A 20,920-nucleotide genomic window follows, 5' to 3' on the forward strand; every position below is an offset into this window, starting at 1 on the left:
TAACTTACGTCAACATCTTTGTTTAATGTCAGACACTTGGATACTTTAGAAATAGTTACAAACCATAACCCGTGCTAAAACAACGTCACTTTAAACCCCTTTAAAGTTCTTTTTATCCCGAAAAATGCACTGTGAAACCCAGACTCAAATAACAGCATTTCGATGGGTAATACAAAAGGCTTCTTGTTGTAAGCCTCATGGCATAGGTTGCACACACCAGTCACGGTTAATAAAACTTAACTCTGCGGGTTCTTGAAACTCAGAAAGAACAGAAAACCCCTCCATTAAAATTGACACTTAAGGTTCCTTTTTCCTCTTTTATTTGCTCAACATCTTTTGGTAAACATAGGTCACAAAAAGCCCAGTGCTTATTTATTTAAATAAAAATTATATTTCATTGCATCATGAAGTTCGCGCTTCACGCTGACAGTTAATAAAGATGTGTACATAAGGTGAGTGTACACAAAGGGGCCTGATCGGAGATTTAGGTTGACTTTTTAAGTGTAAAGGCATTGTTCTAGCTGAACAGTCAGCACTGGAGGACCTTCATTGCCGCTCTATGGCGCGATTGGTATATTTCAAAGGCGCATTCCCCAGTATCAACCTTTTCTTTTATTTCCATAGCTTATGTTGCGCATTGTGCTCTGTCGCCATGCAGTCTGGTTAGACCCAGACGTCGCTGCACCTGTGCACGACCTCGCTGACTACCCGCCATGGGACAAAGATTGTCGCGACCTTTGACCTTCAGTATGCGTGAAAAGTGCGGGTTTCCTCAACGGTTTTTCTACTTGCGCGCCGAGAAAAATGTCTTTGATAAAAGCGCTATACTGTACTTAAATTAATGCTGCTTGGGATAAATGTTTCCGAGCTTTTTTTATGAGAATGTTACTACGACAGTTTCAACCACCAGAGAAATGAGAGTTGTTTCCGCTGTAAAAGGAAATGTCATCTCTCCTTGACATTTCACAAATTTGATAACCCTAAAAAACACAGTGTAAAATTTCCGTGTCAACTTTGCAGGTGCATAAATGTCACAGAAATCAATCCAATCTCCAACCACGCCTTTTCTACAACCCCTCTCTCGTGGCCGCCCACGGGGGTTTCTGGCTTGTCTTTTGTATTATACTGCTGCAGTAAAGAGAGTGTCAAATCTATAAAAAAAAAGACAGAAAACAGTTCCAAATATACTCAATTACCACTTCGAAAGCGGTTTACATTTTTTTCATTTTTTAAAATTATTACGCTGAAATTTGAACAATTGACAACATCTTAAATGAAGAGACTGTGACACATTTATAAAGATGAAATAACTGCTTTTCCAATATCTTAGAAAGCACTTCTTGTTAAATGATGCTGTGGTCGAATAAAGACTGTACCACAATGTCTTTAGTATACATACTACGAGGTAATTAAAGTCTTTCGTTCTGTACGTATTTCATGCTAGTTCCCATTGTTACCAAAACTTTGTTGGTCTATTCAAATGCATTCTCTTTTCCTTATTATCATACGTGGCTTTAATCTTCGCAAGAACCCTGCAACTATTCATCAAAAAGCTATTTTCGATTATTTTTATTTAATCGTTTTTCTCTTTACAACTGAAAGGTCGTGTACACAATAAGGAGAATTTCAATTTCATGATGAAGTAGGGAAACGCATATTGTGTGTTGTTGTTTAACTGTGACTGCTTTGATTCTGGTATAACATTCAAATAAATGGTCAAAGTGTGTCAAAATGTTTTATACGGTAGTTTTTAAAGGTGTAGTATAGTGAATGTTAATCATTCCTTAATATCAGTTTATTTCAAAATGGAGATAAATAAGACCGTTTTAGGGTTTCTTTTTATCGAGGCCAAATATGAGTCGACGGAAATGGTTACGAATCAAGTCAAGAGAAAAAAAGGGAATTTCTCGTAGTATCAGTTGCGACACAAGTGTCAGCAGGGTGGTAAAAAGACGATTCTCTCTCTTTTGTTTTGTCAAGAAAAAGACTGACATTCTACTCTCAGTGCTAACACAATGCGTTGTTTTTCCAGAAAAAAAGCCTTTGAATAAGATTCCCCAAGTCAAAGATCTTCCAGCGCTTACTGAATTTAATGGCTTAATAACTTTGTAAAATAGACTTACTGATTTGTAATGGGGTGTCGTATTATTCATGATCATGGGAAAAGTTATAATATTTCATTAAATGCAGGAAAAATGTCTTATTATGCTTTTGTTTTTTTTCCTCATTTATCTCATTTATTGTCAGTTTTTGTTAAATGTTTTTGTTTGTTTGTCATTAATATTTTGAATGTAATCAATAAACAATACTGTTATATTCTTTTAGATATCTAATTGGACATTTTGTATATTCATGAAGTCTAGATTTCAACCTCTGTTTCCCCTATTGTCTCTCTAGATATTCCAGACAATTCCTAGAGCTAGATAACACAGTGATTAGCCAGAAATTTGGTATCTAAAATGCTTTCATATCCTTGAAGGTTTAAATTGAAAATAAACATTTTAAAGAACGGTTACCATTTTGGTTTTGAATCCCAAGTGATTGAAAAACCCTTACTTAAATATACCGGTTGGCATTTAAACACTTTATTAGTAAACTAAATAGCTTTTGGTTGTAAGCCGTAATATCATGAAATTGAATTTAGAGATGGACATCATAAAAACGGAAATCGTAAAGACTCTGCCGTAAATCACAAGATATACGAGAAAGAACCAAGCAAAAGCATCAGGTGTGCAGTTAGAATGAATATCAGCGGGTTTTCTGGATTCACGTTTCAAAAATTCAACTCCATTCAAGTGAAAAAGCTACCTCAGTAAACATTTTAAAAAATCTATTGATAGCAATCGCAACACAGCAAATAAGATGTATTATTAAATTTTAGAAATATATTCAAATAATTTATTTCTACAAGTGTATTGCTGACAAAGAGGTGATCATTGAGGAGAAGTTTCTGGGTTGGGTAGCACCGCCTGTTTGTTTCGATTCACCTTTGGGCTCACCTGACATCTTTTACACACTCTCAGTTGCATCACGCTATTACTTGACATTGGTGGGTAAAGTCCACCAATAAACTGCCTGATAAGAGACCTAATTTATTGTGGTTCTTTTCTCAGGCCATGCTGCCACGTGTGAAACTAATCTTAAGTCTTCTCGGTTGCTTGGTTCGTATTTTTCCTTCATATCAGTTGCAAGATGCAGCGATTGAGTAAGCAAGTGAAAGACACCGGTAGATGGCGCTTAAGGACGGTGTCCAAAGAGAGGAACAACTAGCAGTGGGTATCTTGCCTTGCTTAGCTGATTTCCCCATTTTTCCCTTGTGTATATCACATCAAAATTCATTTTGCTGGGAGATATGGAAACGTACGTATTCTGCTCTCTTACTGGCTGTCGAAGACGTCAGTGGGTGATCCCCGCGCGCGCACTATGGCCCTTGTAGTACGATGCAGGCTGATTAGGAAGTGGATCAATTTTTTACTGAGGTTTCGTCAGCCGCGTTGTCTATAAAGGCTTCGTAGTAGTATTCTCTGTAGTATGAAGTAATGCCATGCATATTTTTATCACTCCCATAGGGTCTTTCCAGCACTCCAGAGAAAATTAGCAAACATTACCATGCATAACCGTTCGACATTCAGCATAATAGAAATTACCGAGACATGAAGAAAATAGGCCTGGGCGAGAGTTGGATCGTCTTATATTTTCGGACCTGGAAGTTAAATAGTCGAATCCTCATCTAACTGAAGTTGGAAAAATCGTAGGTGTTAATTTGATTTTTAAATTAATTGAGTTTTCTTTCTTCTTTCCCTGTCTTAAGCAAGCCAGTTACATTTTTCCTCTTCCCAGGTTCCTTACTCATTACTCGGTTGCTATGCGAGGAAAGTCACGTGCCCCCCAGAGACAGTTGATGTTGCTCCTGAAAAAAACAAATTAAAGAAAAACGTAAGATTAGGGCACTAATCACGTATGGTTTTACATTGCATAATGATTATGCACACACACACACTCACTCTGATTGATCCATAACACTTAGAAGTATAGACTCTGTAATACTCCAAGGAGAACAACTAAAGGTTTCAGAATGCCCAGAATAACGAAGCGAATTTCAAAACAGACAAAAAGAGGGGAGGGTGGGATATGGGTAAATGTGTTTAAAACCAAATCCTGGCTTTTTGAACCTTGATTTGCTTTAAATAAAAACAATTAATCCTGTTACACATCAAGAGATTTTGAGATAATTTAGGCCAAATAAAATAAAAAAGCAAAGTAGAACTGACTTTTAGAATGAAGAATATTAGGGACTTTGTAAACATGATTTTGTCATGCACATAGCTTTAATTATAAGAGGCTGACTGTGTTTTACTGACAGAATTATTTGCATGTCGTATATAACGTGTATATTCATCTGTAAATTCAAATATTCTTATGGCTTTTTCAAATAATATCGTCCTTTAATAGATATATTCTTAAAAGATAACGGGGATGTCTCGTCAAATGCATTTAAGTAACTTGCTGTCCATTTAGATTGATTATAAAACATGTGCCCGGATTAGTCCTTTTTACAATACAATTGACTTTAAAATACTTAGGAGTTCCTTCTACAAATTATGTGCTTTTTGTTTCTATGGTTTTGCAAGCTGTTACATATTGCTATCTGAACAGTTAAAGATGATTGGGACAGTCCGCGCTGTACCATATCTAACAGAATATCGCCGTTATGTACTTTTAAACACGACAGTTTGTTTCAAGGAATGATTTTGCAAACATCAATAAAACAAAGTAGATATAATATTGAAATTTTCGAAAAAGTATTTTCCCATACGCAGTGTCATTTGCACGGCCATGTATTCAGACCATAAAACCCACTAAGCTACAGCAAATATTTGTACATCTGCACTTGGCTTCCATCTAGACTGCGACGCGCCTTTTGGCAGGATTTGTCTGTTTAATTATCTAAATTTCATTACAGCATCTATATGATACTACATCAGCCCCTAAGGTTCACTTAAAAGCGTTTAATTATTAACCGTCCTAATGGTTGTTATTATCGGTTCGTCGCCTCCAATGTTTCTGGAAAAGGATTACAGTAAACTGGTGATAGATAGTGAGAGAGAGTGAGAGAGTGACGGAGAGAGAGAGAGAGAAATCGTCTATGAATAGCGATTAGAAACAGATGACATTAGTATAAAATAAGGACCAACAACACCAATTGCCCGTTCTTCATTGACTCAAAGTATGGTTTTACTCGTTTTAATGTCAGTATATAGACAGTAAATATATATATGAATAATATCATTCCTTCCCATTAGTTCATCAAATACTAATCATCTTTATTTTTAATTAGAGTAAGACAACAGAAACGGGCTATTCAAAACACGTTGTAAATGCAGTAAATTAAATGCATTAGGGGCTTGTAAACAGACGCTACTTTGCTCGCATTTAGTGTGTCAGCTGCCATAAGTGTCACGATACAACTTGTGAAAGTACCTCGGAGACCATCCTTTGACACCTAAAACACGGGTTAAAAGCTTGTCCTAAGTTTAAATCCGCGAGGACCCCGAATATGACAGATTATAACAAACTCATGTGGAACTTCTTGCACATGAACTCTATTTCTACAAATGAAAAATAAAGCGGAGGCAGGGGCGTGAAAGGTTGGGGGGGGAGGGGGGAGGGAGCAGGTAGAAAAGGGTGGCTGTTGCATGTGCCGATTCCTCCCCCCACCCTCCGTCATTTTTCTTCGAACTTGTGATGATACATATGTTGATATATATATTTTGAAATTCACTTGGACATCAGTCACAGGATAAAGGAAAAACTGTAGAGGGTGACTGAACGTTTCATTGGTCAGGTTTTGACAGTTCAAGTCTTAGGTAAAGGAATCGTCTTGTTTTTTTTACCCAAGCACAGATTTAGCTATCCTTATGATAGTTGCAAATTATTATCGTTTTTCTTTTTCATATTATACAGGTATTACCAAGGGTTATTCTTGTTATTATTGGTCCAACAAAAGGAATACACTGTAGAACATATACTGCTATGTACAATTTCTTAGGCTGTGTTTTTCAAAACTATAATAAGCTGCATGTATATCTGTTTAATCGTCAGTAATTTAGAATCTGGCTTTATTTTTTGACTGCTCTTAACGTGCGGTGACACCCCCAACAGACAGCGGTCATAAACAATTAAAAAACCCTTTCTTAGCTGTGTTCAATATCAGGTTTTAAGGTGGGGTTACGGAAATATTTTAGAGATATAACTGACTTTTAAATTAAGCACTGTGATATCAATAACCCATAACTTGATTAAAAAAAAAGGAAACAAAAAAGAAAAGACAGAAAATATGATGTGAACGCGAATCACACCGTTTCAGTAATTCAGAATAACCTTCTCCGTCACGTCATCTTTATTTCGCTTGCACTTTACGATTATGACCTCAGAATAACCGACTCTATATTATTGCGTTATTCTCAATGCAGATTTAGTCATTGCAATTACATGCAATTATCTATGACATTTATGCAGAGTGTGTTTTTACAAGTTATGTTTTCCGCGTGAAAAGGCGACATTCACGCTTGTCAATACTGTTAACCGTTTAATGTTCAATACCCATTTATTCCGTCTTTTAGCCACTGGACCGTTTTGAAATTTTCACACTTTCGTGAGTTCTTGGAGGAAATCAACCACTCCACGGTGGTTGCGCAAGCAGGTGTTCGTTCCACGTGAACGGCAGGTGTGAAGCTTGCAATTATACACAGCCCTAGATGTTTATTTTGTCACTTTTACACAGAGGAGCCAATGCTTTTCCTTTTTGGAGCAATTTCGACTTGGATAAGATAATTTCATTCACTGAAATAGATATTACTTAATTTCACAAAAAGAAATCTTCAGAAAGAAAGCCCTTTTATGTGTTTCTTTTTGCATTAAAAATAATTGAACATTAATATTTACGCGAGCAGATGCCTTACCAGACAATTCATTGATTCTTTTAAACATGAAAGGCTGAAGGTAAATAACAAATTTCTTTCATCTCTTTGATAAATAGTTTCTAGATGTAAAATTATCCATTTTTGATCCTTGTTTTTTTTAAATATATTTACATATATTTTGAATTGATTACCACCGATTTTGCACTCCATGTGAACGCATGTAAGCAATGACGTGTACAACATTGTTTCGCCCCTCATAGTATTGGCCACATCGGCCACTCAGTTTTGCTTCAGTTGTCATCCATATTAAAAAAAAAACCTTGCCTTGTTAAGTAGATGAATGAACAAATGATTTTTATAGATGGATTAACAATCCGATGGATTCCGATCTTGATTCTTGAGAGAGACAACAGAAAATGCATATATAACGACGTAACTGACAATTCAATTACTAGCCTAGTATAAATTCAGGCAAGCAGAAAGTTAGAAATATGAAAGTTGAGAAAGGGCGCGCGTTATTGATAAAGCACAGTGAGTGTGTATGGGGAGGGGGGGGGGTAAAGGAGAGAAGATGATAAAAATAATAGCTAAGTGAAAAGCCAATAAGAAAATAAGATCACGTATGCCTCGATTATGTGACTTAGAGAAATAATTTCCGTGACTATGTAGCAAAATGAGTAAATATTGAGCTGGGTCAACAGACAACAGAGATATAAGCAACTGGAATGATTTTAGAAATTCCATTCTGCTGGAAGGATTTTAGATATTGAATATTTCGCCCAACTTGACCTATTTATCTGCCTTGAATTATGCAATGTAGAAACCATATACTCTGCCGTCTCTATTCAGAATGCACTTACGTGCATTTCTCTTTTCATAAAATGTTCATGAGGATAAGATATATGAATACCACGCAATTAACTATTAAATGCGTCATTATCGGCGTCATTGTTGAGTTGATTATTTTTAATCTTATATCACTGTGCAAGCAGAAACTAATATTTTATTTAAAAGTTCAGTCTGGCTATTGAATCTCTGTTACGGTGTGTGTTATACTTGGTAATGATTAAGTAATTAAATCTGAACGGGCATATTTTTACAAAAAATGCATTTATTGTGCGATCACATGTATTCAAAGTCTTTTGTAATGCATCCACTTCTGCTGGATATTCCTTGATCAAGCCTTTTTATTTTTGGCGACGGAGAAAAGAAAAAATCTAATACTACTAAAAACTTAACATTGCCCATGCGTTAAAAATTCTAATATGTAAAACATCTTTTTTTGCAATTTTGATATTGAACCTCGCTCTAAAAATACACACCTGCATATTTTGTTTACCTGAAATCGTTTCTCCTGTCTTTCTCATCAGGGTAAGGTTATCGTGTATGATATTCCGCGTAATACAAGACAATGCCCCTTTCCAATATTTTAACAAGAAAATTAAGAAACAGACACCTGTAAAGTGATCAGTATGATGGTGGTGGCACTGCTGGTGTTGACAATGAGAATAATAAGAAGAATAAGTGTGTGCGTGAGTGCATGTAAAGGGCATAAATGCTTCCGCGTAAGTCTATATGTCAATGCACTTGCAACCTTAATTAGTTTTGGAAGTCCTATTATTACTATTATCATTTTACTCCGTGTGCCCAAGAGTGAGAAAAAGAAGACTGTACCGCTGGCCTATAGAATGTTACTTTGAACCTTCAGTTCATTTCCTTTACATATCAGTAGAAATCCACTTATCTTAGACGATTTAGTTTAGTAAAATCGCTCATGATGATGCTTTTATTGGTAATCCTAAAATAAGTAACAAGACAATGGTTATACAAAATGTTTTTTTTTCTTTTCAAGGGTAGGAGCGTTTAATATCTTGATGAATAACTTCCATAGGTGTTTGCATATGTCCACGTCGTAAAATGATGCAGGGCGATTGGCTGCAGTTATGTCGTTTGACAGCGTTTGCACAGTAAAGAAGAAAACACTACTGGGACGAAATACGCTATCTATCATGTGGCGAGAAACACCAAAACAAACCAGGCGATCAGACTCACAAAGCATGTTTGAAACTTTGATAGAAGTAAGGCGTCTGCTTCAGTGAATTTGACATAAAATCTACGTATGTTTGATCCCCTGACTGGTAATCTGTAGGTAAAAAACTAGAAAATCAAAGATCGTAAGAAATATGAAGCTTAAAAGACATCAATAATATCTTTGTTCTTTGTTTGAGTTTCTCATTACATTGTTTGTGTTTTCTTCGACTATCTACGTGTAAATGTAACAAAATACCCTGCGAAATCCTTAATCATATATTAGAAAGCGGGGCAGTGTTTTAAATCACAATCATATCATAAAGAACAAGTCGTGTTCAAAGAAAAGAATATCAAAAATGAAAATTGGTAGGAATTTTTGAATGACTGTAAACGTAACCTTAAACCACAGCAAGTCAAAAACGTGTATTTTACCGGTGGTATCATGTAAAATACACTATTCAGCACGAATGAAACACAATAGTCACAAATAAAAGTAAACCAGAATGATAGACAAGAACGCTGGCCATTTTGCAAAAATTCTTAACTAATATTTTCGTTTTGAGTGTCAGAAGAAATGGTATATAACCGTCTTTACGGGACTGGAGTAAGGCCTAGCATAACTTATAGGTGAGTTATTACAGGTAACGTAAAGCTAGACATATAAGTTATCCCGCCGTGTGACAGGAAAATTTAATAATTCACTTCTAATTTTGAATGCAGTTGAGGTTAATATTAATCTTCCCTAAAAATTAAAACAAATAAAACACTGAGTTGACTAGAAAAATACGAAATGGGTAATACGATATAATATGTGCTGTATGAAACACAATAGTAAATGCTCTTTATTGTTTGATATTTTTATTGATCATGTCAATAAAAAAAAAAGAATTATTTACCAGCTTTCTTTTTCATGTCCGTTTTTTTTCTTTTTTGCATCAAAGAGAATAAATGTAAAATATTAAGAGATATTCGGAAAATATAAATTCAGTGTTAAGGCAACAGCACGTCTTTGTAGATTAAGTAGATTGACTCTTACGCTCCTAAAAATAAAAAAAAAACAGCTTGTAATTTGCAGCTATTTCGACGTCAACTCATGCCAAGGATATTGAGGTGTATTGAATACAACAAAAACAAATTGTATGGACTCGGAGTATGAATAACTTTGCAAGCTAGTTTTTCTGTGAATGCTAACAAAAAAGTCGAGTTATCAAAACCTCGTGCCTAAAATAAAGCAGAAAAGGAAACTATTTTCTGAAACTTGACAGCACTTGATTAAGTAGTATCTTTAAGTTTCAAGCCTCAGTCATCAAGAAGATAGTGTATAAAAGCAACGACAAATTGCATGTTGAACGGAACTCTTTTCTGCTTCAACTCTTTAAGGGCATGGGAAGAGCTGCGAACGCGGGGGAAAAAAGAACTTGTAACTGATTCAAGCGACAAACCATCGCTAATCATCGACTTATATGTGAACAAGGGTGTTATGGCGACACGACAAAAGGACCGTGACTTTACAATAAACCTCATTAAAAGATGCCACTTGAGTGAATAAAACATTTGTCACGCAATCGATAGGACTTCTGGCAACGGTCGGTTTTTTGTTCCGTTCGACTCCTACCGGGGAGGAAAAAAAGCACGTATTCTTCGGGGCGTTCTTCGGGGCTAATTACAGTAATTCGGCCATTTTCTCTACATTTGTTTTACACGGTTGGATAAATCTATGAGCGTGTTTCTTTTTTTCCTTTTTTTCAAAAGCTGCCCTGTCAAACTTATTCTCCGTGTTGAAAGCCGGAGAAACACTTAGCATACCACAATCACTAATGCTTCAGCTAGCATGCGCCATGTTGGAAACATGCAGTCTCCTCCGTTATGTCATCAGAAGACATCGTAAGTACTTTATTCACAAAGATTCACGTACCAGATAAAACGTCCTTTCATAACTGTAATTCAATACTTTCTGAAGTATAACCATATTTCTGCCCCCTGAACGGAGTTAATGCACATGCGGGCTGAAGTCATTTTGAGTTGGCTCTCTGTAGTCCCCATTGCTGCACAAAATGTCGTAATATTTGCTGTAATATTTGATTCTAGAATTCAGATAATGCTAGGATTTAGTCTTCATTTAAACTAAATGGGAGGTAGACGACAAGAATTCAAAGAATAGGTAGTTCGGACTGTAAATTCAAATAAATAAAGAACTATAAGTATTATCTTAAAACAACCACGACAAATAAGCTCCGTGCAGGCAGTACGTTTTGATAAATCTTATGAATTGCAAAAGTTCTTTTCAGCTGATTTTGACTACCGCTGGTTTATCTTAAAAGCGTCAATGCGACTGTGAATTTAAGATGAGAAATATATAGACAGCACTGCCCAAATCATGAGCCCTGGAGATGCCACTATTCCCAACACTACATATGGCGAACTAGAGCCAAATGACATTATGAAGTTTTTAATGTCTTGGGCACGAACATTTATTTGTAAGTCACCGAGAGATATTTGATAGGTCAAAATTTAACATCCATTGGAGGCAAACATTGCCGAATAATGAAGTTATGCGATTCTTAGGGGCTTCCGCCTAATCCATTGTTCGACAGGAAATTTTAAACATTAAAGAGCAGAACGATCTGTGACAATACAAAAGGTCTCCATTTCCAACAAAAAACCTCAACTATGAGGCAAAGTTTACTGTAGGCATAGGGCGAATAGCTTCACAAACGATTGACTCCTAAGCAAACTTTGATTGAGCAGGCCAGAGGGCAATAGTTACGGAGCAACCGTTGCGACATCCTGTTTTGTGACTGGGTCGCCTTTTTTGCGCCCAGATACCCTTAATGACACCTCGCAGGGAAGTTTACACAATCTAATGAGATGTCTATGGCAATGGTGCTGAACATTGAGTGTTAAGTGGTCACCTCTTTTGCCCGCCCTTCCCCTGCTCATTGAACCAAAACGTTCAAAATGATGGGGTACAACCTGTACACACTGGATACTATTAACCTGAGCAAATGTTTGTTGAAATAAAATTCGACACTCTACAAAGTCTATGATATTCGATTTTCTTTCAAAATGAGAGAAAAATACGCATGCATTTTGAATGTGTTTGCAAAACAATTAAGGCGTTGTGTTGTGGCATATGTTTGGGGAATATTTCTGGTATATTTTCCATGTTTTTGTTTGTTTTCTCCCTTACACGTTTACACGTAAAATTAGCTATAACTGTGTTCACTCAACGGAGATGCAGTGGTCGATATTAATTGGCTCGAACAAATAATCTCGAAATAAAAATCACAGGGACGATCGAAGAGTGCCGGAAGAGGCATTGATCATTTTTATACCTTCAAGAAAGATTTGTTTCACTTGATTGGGTGGAAATTCCAGAGGATAATGCCATAGTTTGCTGGTAACTTTTCACCGTGAGCAACAATTAATTAAGTGCAAGATTAGTACGTTAAACTGTCTTGAAATATTTGGGTTTTTTTTACTATTCTTTTTAATTCTCTTTTTCTTTTCAATGTGATTTTTTTCTTTGGTAGCAGCAAAACCTTCACTTATCAATGAGTATGGATTGTTTCATTTCTATTTCTTTCTTAAACTCACAATTTAGATAAATAGAGATAATATTCAAAAGTCCATTGTAGCACTTTTCCATATCCAACTTGACGGTAATTCCCAAACAGAGTTTTAATATTTGGAGGTTCCTCTCAGTTGATGCTTGTAGGTATTAAAAACGTCCACAGAAAACAAGCCATTATCAAAGAACAAAAGCACAGAAGCAACAGGCTATCACCCATTGCGCAGCCTCGGGTCAAAGAACCAAACGCACGATTACGTGATGTTTATACAATCCTCTTCTAGAAAAATGTTCTATTTGTACTCCTAATTTAGCGCTACTAGCTGTCGGCGTTTATAATGCCCCCTGTGCAGTTATGCCCAACTCTTCTCTCGTCTTACGCAAATTATTCTGAACTAATAATCACAGGGGTTATAGGAATCTTTAAAAGTATCACAGGGCAAATACTTGGCCTGGAACTTTAATCAAAGGGTTTGTCACTGGGTCGACTCATACTTGTTGTATAGTGTTACCCGCCTCACGCAACACCTACACATTGTCCCGCTTGTGCTTCATGTAAAATATGTAAAAAATGTTTTCAGCTTTTGGCAAACAAACCTTATGTATCACAGAAACTTATTTGTGTATGACTAAAAGATATATACCATAATAATGTTGCTGGATTGATGAACAGCGATTTTCCCCCTTTACCATCTGTACTGAATAATGCGAACACAACGAAACTCTAGCTCAGTAAAACACAGCTTGAATCAGTGTAGATATTTGTGCTGTGATAAATTTGCAGCTGTATTCCTCAAGGCCGAGAAAAACATTCCGATCTCGGTAGTTTCTCTGGTTTTGCCCTTGCTTATCGCTCATGATTCATTGAAACTGCTGGATCTCATTGAAATTAGGTGGTATGTTGATTTTGTTTCTTATATTGGAGCAGGCAGCCTGTTTTGCTCTATAAAAAATGAAAAACAAGCAAGAAAAATGGCGTTCTACTCACAACTGGGCATGTTTGATTACTGGTAAACCTTGTATGACCTCCAGATACAGAAAAAATAGCGGAAAATGTTACGTCCCTTGGAAAAAAAGGGCTTTTTCTTTTTTCTTTTTGTGCGTATATTTTTTCAAGGACGATAGGCTGACTGACTATCATTAGCTGGAAAAGGGAACAGAGTTTTAATCGGATTTGCGTGTTCTTCTGCGAAAATTCTAGTATTTCTATACCGAAAAAGCGGCATGACATTGCGTTAAACCGTGTGAGGCCTATTCTACTACAGAAATGATAAGATAAATATAATCCAATGTTTAAAGAAGAGAATGAGAAAGCGGAAAAACAAAGCGTTTTGCTTATCTTGAAGGAGTAGTCGGTTTTCTCTATTATATAGTCTCCTTCAAAATATGCCATTGTTTCTTTTTTTCTTTAAATTGCCTTCCCATAAAAACAAATTTAAACTAAATGCATAGATTCGGCCTTTTCCAATCTAAGTTTCCTCCTGTTTTTATTCAAATGACTTTACTTCGTTTAAACCAAGGTCTCCTTCAGTGCGCCCACAATTTCGGTTGCGATAACAAAAACATACAGATCACATACCCGTGTTTTTATTCACATAAATGGGTCAGTAAAATATGGGTAATTGGCTCTACATTTTGCACCCGGTTATTTCATCTCAACTGCCCTAATTAGCTCGTGGTAATGGCGAGAGTGCGTTCCGGGTTAAGAGTATTAATAACTTATTAATGTAAATCTGTTTTTTTTACAAAACGTCGAGTGGCTGAATATTTAACAACAGTCTTTTTCCTTTTTATTATTGAAGCGTATGCTCTAAACGACCCGGAACATCGAACAGTAAACAGTGAAATATCATTGCCCTTCATTCGTGTTACAGACAATATTCTTTTCCTTTTTTATTACAAAATAAGCAATCACTTGATGCGAAATGTAAGTTTTTGTATTGAGGGTCGTCTATTATAAGTGGCCAAAATAAATTCTATATTGCTTTTCCATCCTAATCATGTATTATGAAACAAAAAATCAGGTACTATTTAGGTAGTTAATTGCAATGAAGGGGGCACCATGCACAACAAGAACTGGGACGGTGATCATTGCGTGAACGGTGGTACTTTTCACACGATCAATTTGATGACAAAGGCCGGTTATGAGACCCGCTGTCGTTCCACTAGACCTGGACTTTGTGTTCGAAAAGAAGACGAAAATGCAAATAAACTGACAGACAGAAAATGATAAAAATTAACAACTGTAGATTAAAAAGAAATGCTACACCAAGCACACCTTGCGTGTCTGCCGACGAGGATTATTTTTTTACCTAATTGGCTCTAGCAAATAATAGAACTTATTATCTTTCTTCTTCGCAGTCGGTGTCTTTGAGCGAGAAATAATTTCAATTCAGCTTCCATTTGGTAAGAATCATAAACCGGCTGTCTATGTGGTAGGAGGCCAAAATGAGTCCGATTAGAAGAGGTTGGATGGAGGGTTCTGGATAATTAAGTTTATAATCAAAGCCGAAGCAGGTGTGTTGAAAAGTTTATGATTGAAAATTACGATCCGAGCCCAGGCGTTTCCTTCCGCAACGTTGATTCTTCAAAGGCGACAGAGCAAAAATTATTTCGTGTGCTCTGTGTTCTGTAGCATTGGTCTGTTTGTAACTCCGGACAAGACCCGTGATTATCAAAGCTATAGGAGATCAAAGCTTAAAACCTTTAACAAGCGTTCTGCGCAAATTCGATGTAGAAAAGAACACCGCGTTGCCAAATCTCATTAATTCTGAGTCTTTTTTTCTATTTTCTTCTTTTTGTTAAAAAGGTGTCAACTTTGAAATATGTGAATCTTTGTTCTTTTCTTGTCCCTTACAACGGTACGCCTTATGCCCAGTATTGTTCTCCGGCACATTATATCGATGGTAACACTATCTAGTATACATCTGGACCTGACCGATGCATTCGGAAAGTTGACAGGGGGGACCGTTTTTCTATTCAACCCACTATGGGTTAAATTTCACCCCTGATTGTAGTATTTATTTTTCAAAACGTGCGATACATCAAGGGCGTTTTGGGAAATGATGTACTAGCGTGTTACAATGCATATATGCGATTGTTAAGGATTTTATCAATAACATACCCGACTAGTTGGCTCGCCTCCTTCCACTGCATGCTATAGTTTGTACCAATTATTTCAAAATCTGCACTGATTTGTCCGTAAAGCTGCCATGACTAATGTTATCACCACAGGCACTTCGTGTACAATTTTGTTTGTCTATTGTTTGTAAAAATCCTTCATATAATGCATTTTTTTCTTTTGTTTTGTAATTACATAACATTTACCTTCCTTTGTTCGTGTTTATCAGAACCAATTTTTCAATGTAAGAAATTCACATTAGTGATTGATTTTTTTTTTCAATCATAAATCTTCACAAAGGGTTCGTCTCTGTCATCATCAGCAGACAGGAGGGCCGTGTATCATCTTTATCTTAGGATTAAAAGTAATAAAATGGAATTCATCATTTAGCTACAATTTTAAAAGTTTATAAATCATCATTCATCGACGAAAGATGTTTGTTTTTATGTGTATCAAATATTTTCATCCGTTGAAAAAATGAACCAATGGTTCCTATAACCATAAATAGACGGAAGGTCTGAACTTTTATACGTTTTCAGCTATATCACTAAATGATAGCTTTTTTTTTCATTTATTTTTATTTATCTATTTTATTTATTTATTTATTGTTGTTTATTTTTATTTTTTATTTTATTTTATTATATTTATTTATTATTATTATTATTATTATTATTATTATTTTTGCAAACTTCATCTTGTACGGTTCGTTTTTTGTAAAGATGACAGTCCCACCTATATAATGGTAACTTTACAAAACCACTTGTAAATATTATACATATCTTCAGGTGATTCGGTCACCTCAATCAAACCCAATTTAAATTAATAAAGGGCTTGCAAGCAATTTAACATTCGTTAAGCTATCCATTTAAACCATTGTTGAGATTACATTGTCCGTGAAAAGGTTAATTTTGAAGAAAATTGCGGTGAGCTTACCTGCCATGTAATCATGCTTTCCTTATTGTCGTCTGCAGCAGTTTCATCATGGCCGACAAAACACACAAGTAAGTTTATCTTTTTTTCAAGACAAGGCCAACTTCCCTTGATAAACACTCTGAAAGTAAATATAAAGAGGGCTTTCAATTTTCGCTTCAAGCCTAGACGGGGAAAATAGTATTTGAGTCCAGACGTAAATCGCATAAAAGGAAACGAATCAAGTAGAAAGAATGTCTTCAAATTATGGTGAAGCCGATCTCATAATGAAGATATGGTCAATGTACTGAAAAGTTCACAATCGTGTTGGAACAGAATAATTTTCTTGTGCATCAGGGCGGGGGTCGTACTTGGTGGATCATATAAAGTGCAAACTAAGGTAAATGGCAGACAGGGCAACCGCAAAGGTGTTGATAGATTGCCACATGAAAACTGGAACGTCCATGAGAAACAGATTAATTCATACCCAGAAGAGAGAAAAAAAGTTTTCCAAATAATCTCACCTTTTAAAAAAATTATTATAGCTGATATAACGTTAGGTATCTAAACGCTCTTAAACTAATGCTCTCTCCTAATTGTCCCTTCAAAGAGAACAAATTGTCCGTAAACGTGTATCTTTCTTCTTATCACCTCTCTGTATAGTAATGCGTCAAAAGCAGTCCGAATAGAATTGTGTATTAAGGCATGTTAAAGAAAAGATTGCGTTCACTTGGGTAGAGATGAATCCTAACCAGGTACAATGAGGTGAAGTGTCGTAAAAGCCTTTGATAAAAATCTGAAAACTAATTGGGGAAATCTGCCCAGGAGCCAGGGCCCCTAGCCTGGGAAATTGTGGCGAGCTTCACCTTTATATCGCAGACGACCACGTTTTAGAAGGGGAAAAATTGGGTGCCCTCTCTCTTGTATTGGCCTGGAATATTATTTCTGTAATCGCGCAGAAAAATGTGTACTCACTCGATGAGTGCTTTCGTAAAAAAAACTCATTTTTTGTGAATAGAAAACTCTACTTATAACCAACGGGATTGTTAAATATCACTCACGGTATGGGTTTAAAACAGTGTGCTTTCGAGTTTCAGATTGAACCCATTTTTAATGTGGTGTAGGTTTAAACTATGGTAAATGCGCCGCTTCATTACTTCAAAAAGCATAGGAGGAATGCCTTAAATTTTATCCATGAAAACTGCCATTTTCCACACATCAGGTGTATATATTGAAAATGCCATTTCATTACAAGATATCATTTAGAATCTAGGCACGTAACGTTAGTTTTCTAAAACCAAGGATGACATCAAAATGAGTAATGTCGGAGGTGAGGAGGTTGTTATCGGCTTGTCACCTCGTTTCTACACACTTTCAAGTGAAATAGATGATGCTACGGTCCAAGTACCTCTCCCCTCATCCATCAGAACGTCTGCCACCAGGCGTTTGAACGAGGTGTTTGACAGATTGTTTTCAGTGAACAGTGAAGTGAATTGCACCGATTGCCTTGGACGTCTCTGCGCCTTCCAATTAACTTTTATGTTTTCGAAGAGAAATGTTTTTGGCATAACTCACCGTTCGTCCCCCTAAACCATCTGATCTGTAGATCAAAAGCTCAGAAATTAATTTTCTTTTTGATTAACCGTGACCTTTGTCATGACATGAACTGTTTTAATACACATATTAGGATCTGCTACAAAACGCGCCATGGGCCGCCGTGTATTGAGATATACTTCAAACTGGTAGTAAATATTTCACCGGTAACGTTGCCCTAGGCTAGACTTTACTCGGTTTACTAAAGGTTGACAAATATCTGTGCTGCTATTCAGCTCTCCTTTTACCTTAACGTTGCACTGGTTTGTGTTCGAGAGGTGGCCTTTATCTTTCAAACAACAAAAAAACCTGGGTGGCCTACTAACTTAGGAGTAGCGGGCACGGGTCCTGGCTCCATCGAAAGTTCCATCTTTTTGGTCTTAAGTCTAAGTATATAATTATCAGAAATTCAGAAACTATTTCAAAAGCGTTAAACACCAGTGATTATACAGGTATACATAATCATTTGAATGTAAGAAACAGACTGATTTTTTTTGTCTCACGCATGGAAAAACATATCAAAGCAAAAACTTTTAAAGACACACAAAAACTTATATGATTTGACTTAAAAAGAGCTTTGCAGATTTATTTTCAAGTAAAATATATTACCCTTATATATTTAAATTGTACCACGTTTGATTTTCCAGCGGAATCATTTGAATCCAGACTTGGCATGAGAGTAATAGCTACAGGGTGAAGTTGACAATTATTTTAGTCATAAATCAAACCAGCATAAAACGGTTCAATGAATAACTCAAAACTGACTGGGTATACCTGCCAATTCTGACAAGCGCCCTCTGTTTACCTGGGAAGTCAAACGTAAAACTAGACAGCAAACCTATCGAAAAGACAGACCACACGAAACGGGTATCAATGAAAAGATGTGTTTTCTAAAATGTACATGTATGTATATAGTCATTAAATGCGCTGTCCATTTGCAGTGAAAATTAAAGTAACATATTACAGCTACATGTATGAATGAGAGAAGTGAAAAAATAATGAAAAAGAATTATAAAAGATAAACTGAAAATAAAATAAAACCATAAATATATTAAAAAATGGAAAAGTTTGAGGGCAAAATGATCAATACGGGACACAATTACTGTTTCGGGACACGATTACTGTTTCGTTAGAAATCTGTTTTATTTTCTTAGATTAAACTACCACCGTTTAATTGTTTATGTTTCACATGCGTCGCCTACAGGATATCCTTCATTTCCCAGTTACACTTATACCGTGACAGGGAGGGCATTTTTCCAGCTTCTGGTTGTCATAAATCTCTGACATGAAAAAAATAATACTAAATTAATGCATTAAATTTTGTGGGAAATTTTCACATTTCTTTTGTTAACAAAAAATTATTTTAACGCTTGTTACAAGACAGGCCATTTATTCAACAGGATACGACTTGAACTTCTATAAGTATATCTGCCAACAGAAGCTCTGTGTTCTAAGGCGCGCCCACGTGGTCCTCTTGCCAATATCCAGTCCACATTTTTATTCACATTTTGACGAATTTATTTACAAAATAAGCAATATATTTCGTGTTTCTTTTATGGGCATTTATTTAGTTTTGGGCGCTTTTGACCTAGCACCGCCATCTAAGACAGAGGTCAAAACTTTCTGACACCGATAAATATTGTTTTTAATGATTGACATTTTGAATATAAAATGATTGATAGATGGATAAGAAATATAGTATCGTTTGTTTGATAACTGATTGGCTGATTGAGCTAAAATTAAAATTTTGTCAACTTATATTTTTTAACGTCCCAGCATAACATTATACCCTTAATGAAACTGAAGACGATTTCTTTCAGCGACACATTTAGATCTAATATTGTTCTTATTTTTTTCAAATTTGTCTTGGTAAGAATGCAGTGTGCAGTTAGCCAATATTTTAATCTATCAACTCAACTCAACATCTCGTAAGTCTACAAGACCTTTCTCGTAACCACATATATATAAATATTGATGCGATTTTGCAAATATTTTCCCGTTTTTTCTCTTACAACATTTCGGTCTTGATTTTATCTGAACTGCTTTCTGTTCTTTTAATAGTAAAATAATTTTAAAGAAATATATAGAATTCCCTGTGCCAAGCTCACGTTTAGCTGCCACTGCTGTTGTTAGCTATGGCTAAATCCCTCTTTAATCCTGTTCCCACTATTCAATCGCCCACATCCGTGTCGATAAGACATGTCTCATAGATGTCCCCGCGCTTTGATAATTATTCGGCAACATTTTTTTTGTGTGTGTGTTTAACTCGCATTCCACTAGTTTATATAATGAGATGTACGAATATAGGCTACAAATTTTTCATAGTTACTTGTATACGTAAATGCTTCGAAACCTTGCCTAGGATAGCTACCGTCCACGCTTTCGTATCACCCTTCACCCTGATACTTAAGTTTTATTTCGTTTCTAAAAGCATTTTCTGTTGATCAGCAGTAATTGCAATTTTTACCGTAAGAACTTCCTTAATGAACTGTAGCATTTATTTATGAAAAATACATAGTACGCTTGATTGGATTATTACAACCTGGCACCCTTATCGTGTGCCAGAGACACCAATAACGTAGGCGTCTCTATTAGGTCAGCTTGCTAAATAAGGTACAATCGTTAACTTTGAAAGGTAATTGACCAGTAAGGTTTTTTTTCATCGTAGGTCTTTTATTGAAGTAGTTTTGTGAAAGAAGGGTGTGGGAGAGAGAGGGCAAATAAACGCGTCACGGAAGGTAGAAGTCACCTTTTAGGACCAAGAGATACACT

The 20,920-nt window shown here is 36.0% G+C and overlaps 1 protein-coding gene and 1 long non-coding RNA gene across 15 annotated transcripts in view; one reads left to right on the plus strand and one right to left on the minus strand.

The window, feature by feature from the left end:
- LOC106162154 (uncharacterized) overlaps window positions 1–20,920 on the plus strand; it is a 42,330-nt gene that overhangs the window by 2,068 nt on the left and 19,342 nt on the right. Inside the window, exon 2 of one of the 6 annotated variants that reach the window (XR_015333701.1) lies at window positions 3,570–3,751. The exons of 4 other annotated variants lie outside the window; for them this stretch is intronic. Coding sequence is in view for 1 of the 2 variants with exons in the window: in XM_087010180.1 (XP_086866306.1) it covers window positions 10,786–10,838 (53 nt within the window). In the remaining variant the exon portion in view is untranslated. Of the gene's footprint in view, window positions 1–3,569; window positions 3,752–10,736; window positions 10,839–20,920 lie in introns of those variants that run through there. One more of the 6 variants, XM_087010180.1, reaches the window with a different exon arrangement.
- Window positions 2,871–20,920, minus strand: part of LOC106162155 (uncharacterized) — a 40,490-nt gene continuing 22,440 nt past the window's right edge. For 8 of the 9 annotated variants that reach the window (XR_001238302.2, XR_015333712.1, XR_015333711.1 and 5 more), the window contains 2 exons: window positions 16,580–16,697; window positions 2,871–3,910 (listed from right to left, as the gene is read on the minus strand). This is a non-coding gene — a long non-coding RNA (uncharacterized LOC106162155). Of the gene's footprint in view, window positions 3,911–16,579; window positions 16,698–17,079; window positions 17,277–20,920 lie in introns of those variants that run through there. The other variant, XR_015333716.1, reaches the window with a different exon arrangement.

Source organism: Lingula anatina, chromosome 1 (assembly GCF_051362555.1).
Source record: "Lingula anatina isolate TDL-2025a chromosome 1, LinAna3.0, whole genome shotgun sequence".
In the NCBI taxonomy this organism is placed as follows: Eukaryota; Metazoa; Brachiopoda; class Lingulata; order Lingulida; family Lingulidae; genus Lingula; species Lingula anatina.